Here is an 18,677-nt window from a genome sequence, read left to right on the forward strand (position 1 = left end):
TGTCCTTTTCTATAAACTCTGCTAAAAGACAAAAGAGCTTCCGCATCTCCATGGATATGCATGTGCTTTTTTTGAGGGGTTGGGCTTAATAAAAGTATCACCAAGGTCTGTTTCGGATTTTGTTTAAAAAGCAACATAGCTGTGTCTATTAGAACATGTTGCATGACCTTTTGTTCTTTTCTGCCAATTTTTTATTCTTCTTCCTCAGGTCGCTGTTCTCCCTTTCCAGACGTTTGTGTTCTTCCATCTGTCTTCGGCCCCTGGTGAGCATCCCTTCAGTGTAATAGGGGGCCTGGCTGTTCTTTTCCACCATGGCATCGATCATGCCAAGCAGCTCGTTCACCTGCTCTTCCCTCTCCTGACCTTCAGCCCTGTTGTTGAAAGCAAGGCAACGGCCCCCGCATCTCTCAATCTGCTCCCGAAGAGAAGCATCTCCTTCATTTAAGAATGTTTTCAAAGTCTTTCCTTTCAGATCATCTTTGTGGGTTAACAGAATGATCATGTAATCCTTTGCCTGATGGCTAAAAATATCTTGGATTAATTCAGTAATTTCTTTTTCCTTCTCAGTGAAAAAACCCACCTTCATGACTTGTATAATTGCATGGGGGCCTGGGTGGCACCATTTTACGCACTTTTCAACTTCTTTGGAAGTTTCTTCCTTCTGTTCTTCATAGGTTTCAAAAGACTCAAGCGTGCCAAAAAACCTAAACGTGTCTAAAAACCCAGGCGTGTCAACAACCACAATTTTCCTGCCATCAATTACGGTCTCCTTCTTTTCACATTTTTTTGTCCCTGATGTGAGGAATGTGGTAGACGTAAACTTCTTCAACCCCAGGATGGTGTTTCCTGTGGCGCTCTTCCCAGCTCCGGTTTTCCCCACGAGGACAATCCTCCGTTCAGGGGCTGAAACAAGGGAGGGGAACAAGAGAAGAAGCTGTCAGGCAAGGAGGACTCACTTTAAGTAGTCCGACCCATCCTTGCAAACTAGAACCTATGAAGCAAGGTGGCAAAACCAAGGGGCCATTCTGCTGGGGGCTCTGCCTGGCCACCCCTCCCCAACTCCCCCCTCCCAGGCTTCAGGTGAGCTCTCTTCTCCTTCCTGTTACTCTTGGAGCTCTCCCTCCTTGCACTTGGGCAGGTCAGGCAGGACGCGAGGGACTGGGCTGCAAGAACAGGAAGGCCTCTCTGCACAGAATGCCTGCCACAAGGGCTTTCGACACCAGGTCCCGGCTCCACCTCATGCCTATTAGAGAGGGCCCGGTGGAGGCATCCTCTGCCCTGACCTATGGAGGACCCTGGCGGACAGTTGCACTCACATCTGGGGCAGGGAAGGACTTGAGTGGCTCCACAGAAAGGCCAAGGGCTGCATGGCTCCATGGGCAGAGCTGCGGCTTTGCTGAGCTGTTCAGGATTGCGCCCTTTCCTTATGAGACATTCCTCACAAAGGTACAATGTACACCTTTTGGTGGATAATACAGATAGGCTTGACTGGGTACAACAAAGGCCCCATCTACACTGCCCTATAACCCTTTACGTGATCCCAGGTGATCTGCTTTGAACTGGATGATATGAATCTACGCTGTCCTATAATCTGGTTCAGAGCAGATACTATGCATGTTATGTGGCAGGGGAGATGGGGTCTGAGCCTTCGTCATTCAATTCTCACTTTCACTGTATTCCGCCATATTCCTAATGCGATGGTACGATAGATTTCCGTGCTCAGGATTTCTCAGTCTGAAAGAGAATGAAAACAGGAAATCAGGGAAAGTGTGGAAGGGCCAAACAGGGTTGAACTGCATTGATCTATACCAGTAGTCCTCAAACTAAGGCCTGGGGGCCGGATACGGCCCTCACTCAGGGTCAACCTAAGTCTGAAACGACTTGGCAGCACATAACAACAACAACAAGAACAGTCCTATCTCATCAGCCAGAAGCAGGCCCACACTTTCCACTGATATATTAATAAGTTTATATTTGTTTAAATTGTTCTTCATTTCAATTATCGTATTGTTTTTAAGTGTTTTTTGCACTACAAATAAGATACGTGTTGTGTGCATAGGAATTCATCCATGCTTTTTTCAAATTATAATCCGGCCCTCCAACAGTTTGAGGGACGGTGGCCTGGCCCCCTGTTTCAAAAGTTTGAGGAGGCCTGGTCTTTCTATACTGTCCTATAACCTGACACTGTGATACGTGGCAGAATACAAGGGGGTCTTGGGGGGTCTCTCATCCCTAGAGTCTCCGGAAGGCACAATCAGCTTGACAGCCACAGGAGGAAGCGGAAATAGTCGGGCAGCTGAGAACAGAAAAGAGGGTTCTTAGTGGGAAGGTCGTGTGGACTCCAAAGCACCAGCTTGTAATGGAAGTGCCAACAAAGGGCCAGGTGCCATCTTTATGGATTTGGGGGTATTTTCCTGCACTTTTATTTACAGTATTTCTATATTTACAGTATTTCTATACCGCTTTTCTCACCCCTAGGGGGACTCAAAGTGGTTTTGTTTACAAAGGTTTACTTTTGTAAACCTTTGCCACTCACAACCCCTTTGAGCCTGAGTCACTTTTGGTGAGATCCCCGGAAGTCAGGAATATAAGACAGAGATAGAAATCCAACATTTGCAGATAATAAAGCATAAAGAAATCTATTCTAAAGCCATCCTTGAATAAAATGGTGCCGCTCATCACAGATGAAAGCCAGTTTTCATGAAAATGAGGTGGATTGCTTGTTTATGTTTACATTAAGAATGCAATCTTGGCTGAATATGTGGGACTGCCGGATGTCCAGCACCTTTCAATGCAGGAGGAAGTGGCAGAATGCACTCTTTTTTTCTCCTGAATTGGGGGTGGGGGTGGGGGGCACAATGGGGCATTTTCAAGGCCCTTCAGTGTCTCAGTGGGGTTTGAACTGACTGGGTTAATTCTCTTTTGATACCTGCACGCGGTGGATTTCCAGTGGTAATTTGTTTGATCCTGAGCTGCTCTGTGTCTCAGTCAAGAGAAGAGAGATCCACATTAACATTAGACAGAGAGAGAGAGAGAGAGAGCTCTATAGGGAGTCACCGACTTACAAACACTTGACTTAGAAGTTACAAGCATGGGGTGAGACAACAGCAAGTGAATCTCCCCCTTGGCGGGAAGGGAAATCCACTCCAGGCATTGTCCATATCCTGGGGAAAAGGGCCTCCACTGAAGCTTTCTCTCTAACCCTAGTGTCCACAACACACTACATGTTTCAGTATGCAATTCTCACAGGGAGCGAAAGTGAAGCGAAATCTTCTCTTTTGATCTGGTCACTCCACTTCTGAGTCTGTGCAGGGACTTCCAAGTTGCCCATTCTTGCTTTACCCCTGGAGGAAGACCCTCTCTCTTTTGGGGCCACCCAATTGGGATTTCCTGGTTTAGCTGCCCAAAGTTGCTGCTAACTGGGAGAGAAATGAGGTTGACCACTGTGAAAGCCAGCCGCCCTCTGCCTGGCCCTCCGCCTCCTCCCAGGAAGAAGGCTCCGGTCAAGGGAAAATGGGTTCGTGAGACCCACCACTTTTCCTCTGGGTAGGTACGCCAGGTAATCCAGGTGGATGGCCCCCCACCAAGGAAGGTCTTCCTCTGGGGCAAACCGAGAATGGGCAACGCAGAAGCCCCTGAAGAGGCTCCGAAGTGGAGTGGGCAGCAGATCCAAGGCAGCCTGGCACAATGGCACGACTGAGAGAAGAATCCTCCGTCCGGTGTGACTGTGGAGCAGAACAGACAACTCGGCGCCTGCATGCTTGGCCACCCTGCCCTGCCTCGTGCAGCTCAGGGGAAGACCTGCTCAAAGCTACAGAAGAGGCGGTGGCTGTGGGTCTAAAATGACTGCAATCCCTTTGTCTTATCAGTTATCATGCTTCTTTAGTTGTGCTACTTTTTGCAAAGATCTAAAGTTGTGCATGATGTCCCCTTGTGCGTTTGACCAGACCCTTCCCTTGAAAACTGGGCTCAGCTGGGCTCTCACATCTTGGCCAGGCGTGTTCCTTCCGCTGTCTCCAAAGTGAGCTGGACCCTTTCATACTGCTCTGATCCTACACGCCCGAGGCCAGGGCTCCTCACACTTTTGAAAGTGGGGGCCGGGTCACCGTCCCTCAAACAGCTGGAAGGCCAGGTTGAAAAAAGCATGAATGAATTCCTATGCACAGTGCGCAGCTCTTGTTTGTAGTGCAGAAAACACTTTAAAACAATGCAATAATTACAATGAAGAACAATTTCAACAAACATACACTTATTAGTCTTTCATTGGGAAGTGTGGGCCTGCTTTTGCCTGGTGAGATAGGATTGTTGTTGTTGTTGTTGTTGGCCCCATGAAAGGCGCCCCGAGGAGTCCCTTTGCAGGGATGGAGGCACTAGGGCATAAAAAAAAATTAGGTGCTGATGATGTGTGTTTGCTAAAGGTGTGTTTGGGAAATCTGTCTGCCTCTGGTCAGGGAAAGTCTGGCAAGGCCAGCCGTGCGAGACCTCTGCCCAGTCTTGGGAGGAAAGGGCCGGGGGGGGGGGGGCAAGGGAGGCATTCCGGTGGGTGGCTCGCTTGTGAGGAGCCACCTTCCCTGGTGGGGTCAGGCCCAGTGCATGCTTCTCAGGTGCCATGGGTTCCAGGGACACAGCCAGGCAAAGAAATTTGGGGGTGGGGGGGTTGAAAAAATGATTCTTAGCAAATCCTAGAATCCTAGAATCCAAGAGTTGGAAGAGACCTCCTGGGCCATCCAGTCCAACCCCATTCTGCCAAGAAGCAGGAATATTGCATTCAAATCACCCCTGACAGATGGCCATCCAGCCTCTGCTTAAAAGCCTCCAAAGAAGGAGCCTCCACCACACTCTGGGGCAGAGAGTTCCACTGCTGAACGGCTCTCACAGCCAGGAAGTTCTTCCTCATGTTCAGATGGAATCTCCTCTCTTGTAGTTTGAAGTGTCCTAGTCTCCAGGGAAGCAGAAAGGAAGCTTGCTCCCTCCTCCCTGTGGCTTCCTCTCACATATTTATACATGACCCTCATCATATCCGCTCTCAGCCTTCTCTTATTCAGGCTAAACATGCCCAGCTCCTTAAGCCGCTCCTCATAGGGCTTGTTCTCCAGACCCTGGATCATTTGAGTCGCCCTCCTCTGGACACATTCCAGCTTGTCAATAGGGGGTGTCAGAGGGGTCGCCAAAGACTATCAGAAAACACAGTATTTTCCGTTGGTCATGGGTGTTCTCTGTGGGAAGTTTGGCTCAATTCTATAATTGGCGGTGTTCAGAATGTTATTTGATTGTAGGTGAATTATAAATCCCAGCAACTACAATGCCCAAATGTCAAAGTCTATTTTCTCCAAACTCCACCTGTGTTTACATTTGGGCATTGGAGGACTCCCGTGTGCTGTGGGGCGCCAGTCCTAGAAGCACACGGGGAGCATCCTGGCGTGAACGGCGTGGAGTGTCCCGATGCGCTCTCCTGGGGAGACTCACCTGGGTCCCGCCCTGCCAAGAGCGTCTTCCGCCTCTGCCTCTGCCTCGCCTCCAGGTGAACGACGCCTCCGCGAGGGAGGAATGGGACGCAGCCCGCCGGTCTTTATACGGTCGGAGCGCTTTCGCTTTCCCGGGCCACTCCTCCCTGGCCAATGGAGGGCCCCGGCGGGGGCCACGGGGATCCAATCACCCTTCTGGGGGGGGGGAGGACATCTGAGGCGACCCCTCCTCTGCCTCCGCCCCTCCCTGGGCAGAAGAGAGGCGGCAGCGGTGCAGGCGGGAGGCCAGAGCCAAGCCCCGAGCCAGGGAGGGAGCACCGGCACCGGCGGAGCAGACCAGGTACGGGCGGGTGGCTTCCTTGCCTGGCTGGAAGGGGGGGGGGGGCTCTCTCTCAGGATCCCCGGGCGGGCGGGGTCACCCTGGGGCCAGCCAAGGACCCCCCTGCCGAGGCCAGCACGCAGAAGGCGGCGCAGCATCGCTCCCCTTCCCGGAGGGAGGTTGTGGTCTCTTCATTCAGTGGCTTCCGACTCTTCTTCGAGACCTCCTAGAATCCTAGAATCAAAGAGTTGGAAGAGACCTCCTGGGCCATCATCCAGTCCAACCCCATTCTGCCAAGAAGCAGGAATATTGCATTCAAATCACCCCTGACAGATGGCCACCCAGCCCCTGTTTAAAAGCTTCCAAAGAAGGAGCCTCCACCACACTCCGGAGCAGAGAGTTCCACTGCTGAAAGGCTCTCACAGTCAGGAAGTTCTCCCTCATGTTCAGATGGAATCTCCTCTCTTGGAGTTTGAAGCCATGGCTCCATTGTGTCCTAGTCTCCAGGGAAGCAGAAAACAAGCTTGCTCATTCCTCCCTGTGGCTTCCTCTCACATACTTATACATGGCTATTATGTCTCCTCTCAGCCTTCTCTTCTTCAGGCTAAATATGCCCAGCTCCTTAAGCTTGTACGGCTTGTTCTCCAGACCCTTGATCCTTTGAGTCGCTCTTCTCTGAACACATTCCAGCTTGTCAATATCTCTCTTGAATTGTGGTGCCCAGAATTGGACACAATATTCCAGGTGTGGTCTAACCAAAGCGAAATAGAGCATGGGGAGCAGGACTTCCCTGGATCTAGGCACTAGGCTCCTATTGATGCAGGCCAAAATCCCATTGGCTTTTTTTGCCGCCACATCACATTCCTGGCTCATGTTTAACTTGTTGTCCACAAGGACCCCAAGATCTTTTTCACACGTACTGCTCTCGAGCCAGGCCTCATCGCCCCCCATTCTGTCTCTTTGCATTTCATTTATTCTGCCAAAGTGGAGTCTCATTTATTACTGTTGAACTTCAACCCTGGACCATCCCAGGCCAGAGCTCTCTCCAGGCCGTGACCACCCCCAGGTCAAGCCAGTCCCTTCAAGGATGACATCCACCCACCTTGCCCTTGGTCGGCCCCTCTTCCTTTTTCCTTCCCTTTTCCCGGCATCATCATCTTCTCCAAGCTTTCCTTTCTCCTCATGATGTGGCCAAAGGACTTCCACGTTGTCTCTCGTATCCTTCCCTCCAGTGAGCAGTCGGGCTTTCTTTCCTGGAGGATGGACTGGTTGGATCTTCTCGCGGTCCAAGGCACTCTCAGCACTTTCCTCCAGCACCACAGCTCAAAGCATCTCTCTTTCTTGGCTCAGCCTTCCCGAAGGTCCAGCTCTCACATCTGTAGGTGACTACAGGGAAGACCATGGCTCTGACTAGGCAATGGATCTTGGTTGCCAGTCTGATGTCTCTACTGTTTGTTATTTTATCGAGGTTGGTCCTTGCACTCCTCCCAAGAAGGAAGCGTCTCCTGATTTCCCGGCTGCAGTCTGCGTCTGTGCGCATCTTTGCACCTAGAAATACAAAGTCTGTCACGGCCTCCATGTTTTCTCCCTCTATTTCCCAGTTCTCAGTCAGTCTGGTTGCCATCGTCTTGGCTTTTTTGATGTTTAACTGCAACCCAGCTTTTGCCCTTTCTTTTCACTCTTGGCCATCAAAGTGGTATCACCTGCATATCTAAGGTTGTTAATGTTTCCAGCCATTTTCAGCCCAGCCTTGCATTTGTCAAGCCCTGCACCTTGCATGATGTGTTCTGCATACAAGTGGAATAGGTTGGGGGAGAGTAGACAACCTTGCCGTACGCCTTTCCCAATCTTGACCCAGTCTGTTCTTCTGTGGTCAGTTCTTCCTGTTGCTACTTGGTCCTTATACAGGTTCCTCGGGAGAGAGGGAAGGGGGCTTGGTATGCCCATCCCACCGAGAGCTTGCCACAATTTAATAGGATCCCCACAGTCAAAGCCTTTAGAATAGTCAATCAAACAGAAGTAGATGTTTTCCTGAAACTCCCTGCCTTCCTCCATTCTCCAGCATCCGGATCTTGGCTATTGGGTCTCTCATCCCTCTTCCTCTTCTAAACCCAGCTTGTGTATGTGGTGACTCTCTGTATATAGAATGTCTGCAATTGAAGGCTCCACTGTGAATGTGAAAACTTTGTTCCACAGGTATTCCCATTTATCAAGATCTACATTTCTCCCTAGATCTTTTGCCCATGAAATCATGGAGGTTTTCACTTGGTTGTCTTAGAATCATAGAATCATAGAATCAAAGAGACCTCCTGGGCCATCCAGTCCAACCCCTTTCTGCCAAGAAGCAGGAATATTGCATTCAAATCACCCCTGACAGATGGCCATCCAGCCTCTGCTTAAAAGCTTCCAAAGAAGGAGCCTCCACCACACTCCAGGGCAGAGAGTTCCACTGCTGTACGGCTCTCACAGTCAGGAAGTTCTTCCTAATGTTCAGATGGAATCTCCTCTCTTGTAGTTTGAAGCCATTGTTCCGCGTCCTAGTCTCCAAGGAAGCAGAAAACAAGCTTGCTCCCTCCTCCTCCCTGTGGCTTCCTCTCACATATTTATACATGGCTATCATATCTCCTCTCAGCCTTCTCTTCTTCAGGCTAAACATGCCCAGTTCCCTAAGCCGCTCCTCATAGGGCTTGTTCTCCAGACCCTTGATCATTTTAGTCGCCCTCCTCTGGACACATTCCAGCTTGTCAATATCTCTCTTGAATTGTGGTGCCCAGAATTGGACACAATATTCCAGATGTGGTCTAACCAAAGCAGAATAGAGGGGTAGCATTACTTCCTTAGATCTAGACACTAGGCTCCTATTGATGCAGGCCAAAATCCCATTGGCTTTTTTTGCCGCCACATCACATTGTTGGCTCATGTTTAACTTGTTGTCCACGAGGACTCCAAGATCTTTTTCACACATACTGCTCTCGAGCCAGGCGTCACCCATTCTGTATCTTTGCATTTCGTTTTTTCTGCCAAAGTGGAGTATCTTGCATTTGTCACTGTTGAACTTCATTTTGTTAGTTTTGGCCCATCTCTCTAATCTGTCAAGATCGTTTTGAATTCTGCTCCTGTCCTCTGGACTATTGGCTATCCCTCCCAATTTGGTGTCGTCTACAAACTTGATGATCATGCCTTCTAGCCCTTCATCTAAGTCGTTAATAAAGATGTTGAACAGGACCGGGCCCAGGACGGAACCCTGCGGCACTCCACTTGTCACTTCTTTCCAAGATGAAGAGGAAGCATTAGTGAGCACTCTCTGTGTTCGTCCACTTAACCAATTCCAGATCCACCTCACCGTAGTTTTGCCTAGCCCACATTGGACTCGTTTCCTTGCCAGAAGGTCATGGGGGACCTTGTCAAAGAAGGCCTTCCTGAAATCCAGGTACGCTACATCCACGGCATTCCCTGCATCTACCCAGCTTGTAGCTCTATCGAAGAAAGAGATCAGATGAGTCTGGCATGACTTGTTTTTTATAAATCCATGTTGACTATTAGCGATGACTGCATTTGTTTCTAAGTGTTTGCAGACCGCTTCCTTAACAATCTTTTCCAGAATCTTGCCCGGTATCGACGTGAGGCTGACCGGACGGTAGTTGTTTGGGTCATCCTTTTTTCCCTTCTTGAAGATTGGGACCACATTGGCCCTCCTCCAATCTGCTGGAACTTCTCCCGTTCTCCAAGAACTCTCAAAGATGGTTGCCAATGGTTCCGAAATGACTTCCGCTCGTTCCTTCAATACTCTGGGGTGTAGTTGATCTGGCCCTGGGTTAAAACGTAAGATATATTTGTGCCATCTGGCTATTCAACCTTTTCCCGCTTTTTCTAATATAGTTTCCAGTTCAGATTTTTAAAGGCAAACCCCCCTTCTTTTTTGTCCCTTTAAAACCTGTAATTGGTGATATCAGAAACAGTGTTTCATACCTAGTTCATCTTTCCCCCTCAGGGTCCATTGGCCGCATTGTGTCCGAGTTCCCCATGTGTCCTTACTTCTTCCTTGGAGGTGGGTCTCGCAATGGCTTCTACTCGTCTCAGCTAGAGGGGTGTTTTGGTTCCATGCCTAACTTCTACCTGTTCCAGACATCTATGAGGCTTCCTCTAATTATATGTTTGTTAAAATCCTTATTTAGTTTCTCTCCTTCCTACCATAGGTATGCGTGCCACCCAAAACTTCGTCTGTGTCCTTCCAGATTAAGTAGGTTTACATTCTTTAATTGTATCCAGTCTCTAAGCCAGTTTAAGCTGGCGGCTTCATAGTAAGTTTTTAAGTCTGGTAAATTTAGCCCCTCCCCTCTCTTTGGCATCAATTAAGTTCTTGTATGCAATTCTAATTTTCTCCTTGCTCAAACGAATTCCATGATGCCCCCTTTCCATAGATTAAGATTTTGGTTCCTTTAATGATGAGTGTATTCTGAAATTAAAAAATCGTTTCGGAGAGTATCATCATCTTGATTATGGCTACCCTGCCCAGCCATGTTAATGGTAGCTTCTGCCAGTTATCCAGGTTTCTTCTGTTCTTTGCCCATGTCTTTTCATAGTTATCTTGAAATAAGTTGATGTTTTTGCTCGTAATCATTATTCCTAGATATTTTATCTTCGAATACGTTCAGCCAGCCTCTTCTAGCTTCCTAATCATTTTGATGTCTACATTTGGTTTGTATTGTCGAAGGCTTTCATGGCTGGGATCACTGGGTTGTTGTAGGTTTTTCCGGGCTATATGGCATTGTTCTGGAGGCAATTTTTCTCCTGACGTTTCGCCTGCATCTATGGCAAGCATCCTCAGAGGTAGTCAGGTCTGTTGGAAGTAGGAAAAATGGGTTTATATATCTGTGGAATGACCAGGGTAATGTTTCAGCTGATCACCTTGATTTGCATTCAGTGGCCTGGAATCGCCTGGGGGGAATCTCTTGTTGAGAGTGATTTTATGTGCCTGTTTGTTTCCCCTCTGTTGTTTTGCTGTTGTAATTTTTGAGTTTTTTAATACTGGTAGCCAGATTTTGTTCATCTTCATGGTTTCCTCCTTTCTGTTGAAATTGTCCACATGCTTCTTGTGGATTTCAATGGCTTCTCTGTGTAGCCTGACATGGTGGTTGTGAGAGTGGTCCAGCACACCATTTTTACTACTTCCAACAGACCTCACTACCTCTGAGGATGCTTGCCATAGATGTAGGCGAAACATCAGGAGAAAAATTGCCTCCAGAACATGGCCATATAGCCCGGAAAAACCTATATTTGGTTTGTTGACCAAAATAAAGGCTACTGACTGACTGACTGTAATACATTTGGATTTGTCTTTATTATTTTAAATCCTGATACCTCACCTTACAATTTGATTACCTCTAATAATTTCGGAACACTCTTTGTTGGGTTAGATATAATACAAACCGTATCACCTGTTCTGGTACAGCTGTACCAGGAGCTCCAATTTTGTTTGCTTTGCATTGGATGTTTGTTTGCAGTCCTAAGTTTCAGGGACTCTGCAGATAGGTGGCTTCTTTTGGTTGCAGTTATAGGGCAAGCCACCTGTCCATCATCGTTGAGTTTGGTCTCGCCCCTAGCTCAGGGCAATTGGGAAGGGAAGGGAGCCATTTTTAGTTAGTCTCAGCAAGGAAAGCTATGTACAGGATGTGTGTAAACTTCCTCTGTACAAAAGCTTCAACCTTTAAGAACTCCAGGGAAGCATCCCCACAGCTTTAAGAAATTCCAGGAAAACAGCCCTAAAGACTAAAGAACTCCAGCTGGAGAACATCTACTGCCTTGCTGGTAGGTCCACTCGGCGTTTGAGACGCAGTTCGACCTGGTAGCAGAGCCCACATCAGTAAGGGTTAGATTACAGTCAGCCTAGGAGAAGTTAAAAGGGGATTTTCCTTTAAAGAAGAAGTTATTGAAGACAGTAGCCTGTCCTTCGTGGGCAAGATTAGGAATTCACCAGTTGCCTAAAAGCTTGGAATCATTTGCTTAACTTTACTTGAAGAAAGGAGAAGTTTCTGTTTGATTGTTCACTAATAAAAGACTTTGTTGTACTTCTCAAGCCATCTAAAGACTGTTTGTGGTGGAAACCTCTGAGAACTTCTCCTTGGGCCCCTGGCTTCCTGCTGGGCAAAGGTAACACATCCTGTTTTAAAGACAATTAATTACAGGCCCAGCATGCGACAGAACACCTGTGTCATGAATAACTGTCCCACATTGAAAAAGAATGACTTTTCAATAACTTTGAAGCATAGGTTCTTTTGATTGTAATTTCCAGTGTGAGAGGGTAGATCAGATTACAGAAAAACATTTAGACAAAGAATGACATTGGACATACAGACATACAAATTCGATGCAACCACATTGGATTTGCAATTACATTGGTTAACAAACAAACAAAGGGGAGTTACATTTTCACTCAACATTTGCACCACATGTACACACATTCATCCTCAGGCATTCAAATGTTACCGCATCCTTTTCCCCCTCCTTGGAGAAGCACCTCTTAGGCCAGACCCTGCTTTCCTAGAGCTTGGCAATGCATAGTTCCATAACGCTAAAACTTCTTTCCTTAAGCACAATGCCAAGGACCAGATCTTGGTTTTCCTTACAGCAGAACCTGACTCCCTGCACAAAATCCAAGACTCCAAAAGCGCACTCCTTCTTCCTCTTCCCTTAAGAAAGAAGCCCCAAAGTGACCAGGCTGCTCCCGTGCAGATCTGCCACTCTCCATAGGTACACCATCTCTCTCCTTCCCATGGAGCAGAGCATGGCGGGTGGAACAGACTCCTCAGGTCGGTCACAATTTGAGCATTATTACACTGAGTCTTTTATAGGAATATTCTGTTGATGTCATCCCAAAGTTGCAAATGAATGATAGACATCTTCCATCCTGGCTCCATCTCAGTTTTCTGGCCAGATGTTGATCTTCTTGATTGCTCTTGATCTTATGTTGACTTCCTTCTTAACATAATTTATTTATTATTTATTTATTTTGCAAACATTTCCTTAACATGAAAGAAACATTGTCACAGTTCTTATCCATTCTCATTAGCAGGTTTTGATCACAGTTTCAGCAAGCAGGTAGTTAAGTCATTGCAGGCATAATATCATACTGGTGTTTCCAAAGTTATTAACTCCATTCATACATCCTTCCATTCTTCCATTCATTCCCACACATCATATTAAATTCATATTTGTCAAATCTGCACATTGAATTTCTTGTGACACTGCACATGTTCTAGCTTTAATTTCCTGACCTCTTACTTTGAACCCTTGGATTTGCTTGTCCTCTCTGATTCTTATGCTTAGAATTTCCAATCATTGAGAAGAAAAGGGAATACTTCTTGGTGCTAAATCAGGTACTTTTGGGACCAACTGTTCTGTGTGCCCCCAAGACATTGCTTGGCACCAAAACCTAAGTTACACCATTGCTGCAGGTGAAGCATTTTGGGAGCTGGTGTGGCAGAAGATCTGGAGCACAGAAAGCTGATGGGCTTGAGTGCTGGGGCCCCAAGCACCCCTTTCTCCAGTCTGTCTCAAGGATGTTCCTCCATCTCCCTCTGGCTGGTGGATGGAGTCACTGGCCAGTGCCCATGCCCTCCCTGACCTCCCGATGCCTATATAGGGCAGCTGACTAAGGAAAAGGAACGGCGGAAGATCGAGTGGACGTCTCCTATGTTGCAGCAGCTCCACTGACTGCCAATCTGCTTCCGGGCTAAATACAAAGTGCTGGTTATTACCTAAATAACCAGCACTTTGGGCCCTAAACAGCTTGGGCTCAGATGATTTGAAAAACCTCATCTCCATATAGAAACCAACATGAGCACTGCATTCAGCAGGGGAGGCCCTCCTCTCCGTCCCATCCCCATATTGTGCGGCTGGTGGGAATGAGAGAAAGGGCCTTCTCCATGATTGCTCCCCCTCCCCATCTCTGGAATGCCTTCCCTAAAGAGTTAGAAATGGCCCACTCCTTCATCTCCTTCAAAAAGCTATTAACACATATTACGCAATTTAGCTTACAGAGAGGAGAAGGAATACGTACATCTATTTGCACTTTACCTAGCTGCTTGCATCCACCTAGTTAAATTGCTGTTTTCCCTCTCTCCCCCAACAATTTTTGCCTAAGATGTTAAATTTTTTTAACATCTTTCATTATGTGGATTATTTCATGTCTTGTTTATTTATGTCCATTTATAACTTACTGAATTGTTCTCAATTCGTTTATTGACTTGTTTACATATTACTCTCAGCACTGAATGTTTGCCATTGTGCATTTTGTTGTGAGCCACCCCGAGTCCCTTTGGGGAGATAGAGAAGGCTATAAATAAGGTTTCACTTCATTTCATTTTCTTGTGGTCAAGAGGACAGAACATGCAGGTGGCTAATTGGAAGTCCAACTCCACCACTCTGTTCCCAGCCACAGACCCTTCCTCAGCCTTGGTTTGCCAATTAACAGTGAAATGAGAATATCTTGCAGCCTTTTAAAGACAATGGGTTGTTTTTCATGTTTGGCAATGATGCGGATCATGACCATAGGAATCAAATGCCCAGCAATGGGACTCAAACTCTCTGTACTGACCAGGAGGAAGGTGTGACCATTCCAACCCCCCTGCCACATACACCTTTGGAAGGAAAGGGCACATCCATCCATGGCAGGCATACTTGTTCTTCTTCTTATTGTGTTCCTACAAGTCATTTCCAACTTAGAGCCACAGTGGCACAATGGGTTAAACCCTTGTGCCGGCTGAACTGCTGACCTTAAGGTTGGCGGTTCAAATCTGCGAGACAGGGTGAGTTTCCCATGCGGGGACATGGGAGAAGCCTCCCAGCAGGATGATAACACAGCTGGGCGTCCCCTGGGCAACAACTTTGTGGATGGCCAATTCTCTCACACCAGAAGCGAGTTGCCTCAATTCGCTTCTGACACGATAAAAAAAATTCCAACTGAAATGAGCCTAAGGACTTCATCCCATGGACTTAGGACTCCATTTCCATGTGCTTTAGAAACAGGCCACAGGAGTCTCATGGAGGTCATCAGATGAAGTAAGGGCACTTCTGGTGGGATTCCATGGGGCTATGTTCCCTCAGTGACCGGAAACAAAGGCCCAAGTTTGTCTTCAGGAGTCAGGTAACACCAGGTCAAAGAGAGAAAGTAGAGGAAAGACAGACCTCGATGGGGAAAGGACATGAGATGGCTGGTCATCCCAGAAGAGGGTTCCGTCCCTTTTACCCCGCTTTCCCTTTGTTTGTGGGGTGAAGTCCTAAGAGGAACTGGCCATGGGGTTTTCTTGCCAAGGTTAGTTCAGAGTGGGAGTTGCCATCACTGCCTCCTTCTCTGCCCAATATTTTGGCCAAAAAAACAGCTTTCTTCCTTCTCACATTTCCTTGCGTGCAGAACTCAGCTGGCATTTCCAACTGTATATGGCGTGATGGCAGAGCCTATGGCCTGTCTTTTGGTTCTCTCTTTTCCTTATTTGTCTCCACGGATGAAGGAATGCAGTGGCATGGGATCAGAATACAGATCGCTGCTTCCATCACTCCTAGAGAAGTATTCTAAATTATCTTAATCTGTGCAAGGAGCCCCGGTTCATCATGGAACAACCCCTGCCTTATTCCTGATGGCATCACCCATTCGTTCACAGGTCAAACGAGAGATCGCTCCCTTCCTTCTCTGATTCTTTTCCAGTTCTGGAATCTGTCAGAATGGCTGCTAAACAAAGAAAGGGAGATGGTAAGTCCTTCATTCCTGATGCTTCCCTAAAAAACAACCATTATCTTAACAAGGCAGCCATGAGGATTAGAGTCAGTGCAACATAAAGGGAGCAACATAAAAACCACCTTGAATATTAATGAATATAATACCACATTGATTTTGGAAAAAGTTGATTTGATCGGTTTAAACACTTAGATAGCTTTTGAGTTGGGGCCCTTAATGTGTTAGCTTGCATTTGGTTAGTTACTAGGCTTGGGCAATCCATGGTTCTAAATGGTTCTAAAGTACTTACAAAACTAAAGTTCTGGTGATGAAAATTTCAAAACTCTAACAAAACTCTCAAAATTTCATTATAAATGGCAGTTCCTAATTGGTTCTGTCATAAAAATTGCCAATAATGAAATAATAATTACATTTTGAAAGTTTTGTTAGAGTTCTGAAATCTTCACCACCAGAACTTTACTTTTGTAAGTACTTTAGAACCATTTAGAACCATGGATTGCCGAAGCCTATTAGTTACGATTTGGTTTTTTAGGTTACAGACTTAGTAATTCATCTTAACTCTTGTCCTAGATTAATTTTGGTCATATATTAGGCTTCTGCAATCAATAAAAACATGTTTCAATAATCATTACTAAATTAGGGGGTGCCAGCAAATTGTTTCTAAAGTGTTTTGAAACTATCATAAGGGGTCCTTTAATGAAATAACAATTTCACAAGTTGTTTTAGTGAGTGGCTGGAAAGATAAAACAAAATGGACATTGACCAGCTGGTATCAATGTATAGTTAATATGTTAAATGTGGAATCAACAAATTGCAAATGGAATAATATAGATAAAATTGAAAAGGTTACAATAAACAAGAGGATGTGGGAACCAGTTATTTAGAGAATGTGCTAAGATGTGGAGTGGTAAAATTAAGACTGAGATTGATATTTCAAATGTAACTTCTGTAGTTCGATGTATAAATTGGATGTACAAGTGTGGTGGCTGTATGAAGAAAAATAATGAGAAGTGAGGGGTTACCTGTCTGAGAAGGAAAGCAGAATCTTTGGTAGAAGGGAAACTTTACAGATGACTCAGAAACCTTTCAGGCTGGTTTATCTTGTGTCAATATTTGAATAAGCCAAGGCTGAAGCTAAATGTGTTACTAGGGTTAGTGCCAAGTACAAAGTTAATAATTATTAATCCAGGGAAGAAGCGAACATCTGAAGATATGGTATAACAGCGCCACCTCCTGTCTGGTTGATGTAAATAGCAGGCAATTAAATACACCTTTTAAATGGAGCAATTGAAAAAAACTAATATATTATGAATGTATTATGGGGGAAATTAAGGAGAATTAATAAGGAAAATGCTTGTTTTGGATAAATTGAAGAGATATATATGAAGACATATGTATGAAGAGAAATATATGAAATGATGATTCATTCTAAAGATTATGTAAGTCCTCTGGGAATGTAGTCAGCTGATGGAAGGGAAAATAGTGGATCTTGCCAACAAATGTTCTTGGCTGCGATTCCTCGAGGACAAACGGATGTTGATTAGATTGTGTAAATGTCAGGACTTTTCTGCGCATGTGTAACCCTGAGAATCATGCTATAAATGCTGGAGCAAATCTGACTTCCAGTGTGTGTCAGATATTGTATTCTGAACACCCGATCAGGCCTGATTGAATAAAAAGCCTGGAATCTGTTGCTGTCTCCCTTCTCTTCCTTCCTGATTGCATTCATCTGATCCTGGGTAACAAACCTGCTGCTACACAAGGGGGGGGGAGGGTGGGAGTGGGAAAAAAACAATAAAACATAAATTAAAAAACAGATAGTCACTAATTAAATTATGGATAAATCAGTAATTTATCAGAGAGAAAATACATTCTTTATTTGCTTTAAGTTCTCCTAAGCTAAATGAGAGAAACTGAATGTCAGACAGGGGCTAAGTTTCACCCTCAACATTGCGAAATTGCCTCTCACATCATCCCCATCCTCAAATTACTTTCTTACTTTACTTTTTGGGATTGGGTGGAACATGATATTAGCTATAGGAAAACCCATATAAAGTGCAGCAGCATTTAGTCAAAGGCAATGAGAGGGAGAGATGTATACGACTGGGCTGCATTTCAAAAGTCACTTATAGTCCCATCTCAGTGATGCTGAACCTCTTCATTTTGTTCCTTTCAGGGCCCGGAAGAGCAAATGAGGAGGAACGGGAGTGGCGGATTGTGCTTGTGGGGAAGACGGGAGGAGGGAGAAGTGCCTCCGGGAACACCATTCTGGGGGAAAAGAGACTCAAGTCTGAACTTTCACATAAGCCAGTGACCCAGACATGCATCAAGGAAGAACGAGCAGAGAGCTGGAAGGGGAAGAGGATTGCCATCATCGACACTCCCAACATCTTTGATGCCAGTCTCCAAGAAACACAGAAATCCCAGGAGATCCAGAAGTGCCAAGATCTGGCCAAGCCTGGGCCTCACGCTCTGGTGTTTGTGACCCAGGTTGACCACTTCACTGAGGAAGACGTCATGGCTTTGAAGAAGGTGGAGGAGCTCTTTGGCCAGGAGGCCACAAAGCACATGATTGTCCTGTTCACCCGCAAGGAAGACTTGGACACAGTGGATGGCCTAGAAGATTATGTAGAGACATCGGGCAGCCCAGTCTTGCAGGATTTGGTCAAGCGATGCCAGGGTCGATGCTGTGCCTTCAACAACAAATTGACAGGGAAGGAAGGAGCCCACCAAGCCACAGAGCTGCTCTCTCTGATTGAGAAGATGGTGCAGCAGAATCAGGACAGGCCGTATCTCATGGAGCCTCCTGAGGAGATGGAAGTGCGGACAGCAGATGGGGCATCTTCAGAGGAAAGTGAATCAGGGACGTCTGCAAGGAAATGTGACAAAAAGAAGACTTCCGAACCAGGTAAACCCAATGAAATTCACTAAGGGATGGTCAATTCTCCAGGAGGTAAAAGTCCTGGAAGATCTTTGGGTAGAACGAAATTTACATCCCACACTGTAGCGTAATGTCAGGGCAATGTATGATAGACTCCATTTGGACACCAAGCAATCCTTTTTAAAAGATGATTTCAACAGACTAAGTTTTAGAATTTGAAATCTGATGGTTCAAAACCATTTAGAATGGCTTTTAACAAAGTGAAACCATGTATTGCCT

At 46.1% G+C, this 18,677-nt stretch overlaps 2 protein-coding genes across 2 annotated transcripts; one reads left to right on the forward strand and one right to left on the reverse strand.

The window, feature by feature from the left end:
- On the reverse strand, positions 1–1,685 carry LOC132779780 (GTPase IMAP family member 4-like). The gene is made up of 2 exons (XM_067470456.1): positions 1,667–1,685; positions 1–903 (listed from the first exon to the last, which is right to left on the reverse strand). The coding sequence occupies exons 1-2, from the start codon at positions 1,683–1,685 to the stop codon at positions 149–151; spliced, it is 774 nt and encodes a 257-aa protein (XP_067326557.1). The 3' UTR covers positions 1–148.
- A 2,002-nt stretch (positions 1,686–3,687) lies between these two features.
- Positions 3,688–18,456, forward strand: LOC137097302 (GTPase IMAP family member 1-like). The gene is made up of 4 exons (XM_067469544.1): positions 3,688–3,831; positions 5,721–5,805; positions 9,776–9,832; positions 17,694–18,456. Exons 1-4 carry the CDS (start codon positions 3,688–3,690, stop codon positions 18,446–18,448), a joined length of 1,041 nt encoding a protein of 346 aa, XP_067325645.1. The 3' UTR covers positions 18,449–18,456.
- The last annotated feature ends 221 nt before the right edge of the window (positions 18,457–18,677 follow it).

This window comes from Anolis sagrei, chromosome 6, assembly GCF_037176765.1.
Source record: "Anolis sagrei isolate rAnoSag1 chromosome 6, rAnoSag1.mat, whole genome shotgun sequence".
Classification (NCBI taxonomy): domain Eukaryota; kingdom Metazoa; phylum Chordata; class Lepidosauria; order Squamata; family Dactyloidae; genus Anolis; species Anolis sagrei.

Excerpts from the sequence above, each read along its gene's own strand:
- LOC137097302 (XM_067469544.1), top strand. The coding sequence starts at position 3,688 with ATGGCACGACTGAGAGAAGAATCCTCCGTCCGGTGTGACTGTGGAGCA. Across the intron at positions 3,832-5,720 it reads CTACAGAAGAGGCGGTGGCT|AAGAGAGGCGGCAGCGGTGC; the intron begins GTGGGTCTAAAA and ends CTCCCTGGGCAG. Across the intron at positions 9,833-17,693 it reads TCCTTACTTCTTCCTTGGAG|GGCCCGGAAGAGCAAATGAG; the intron begins GTGGGTCTCGCA and ends TGTTCCTTTCAG.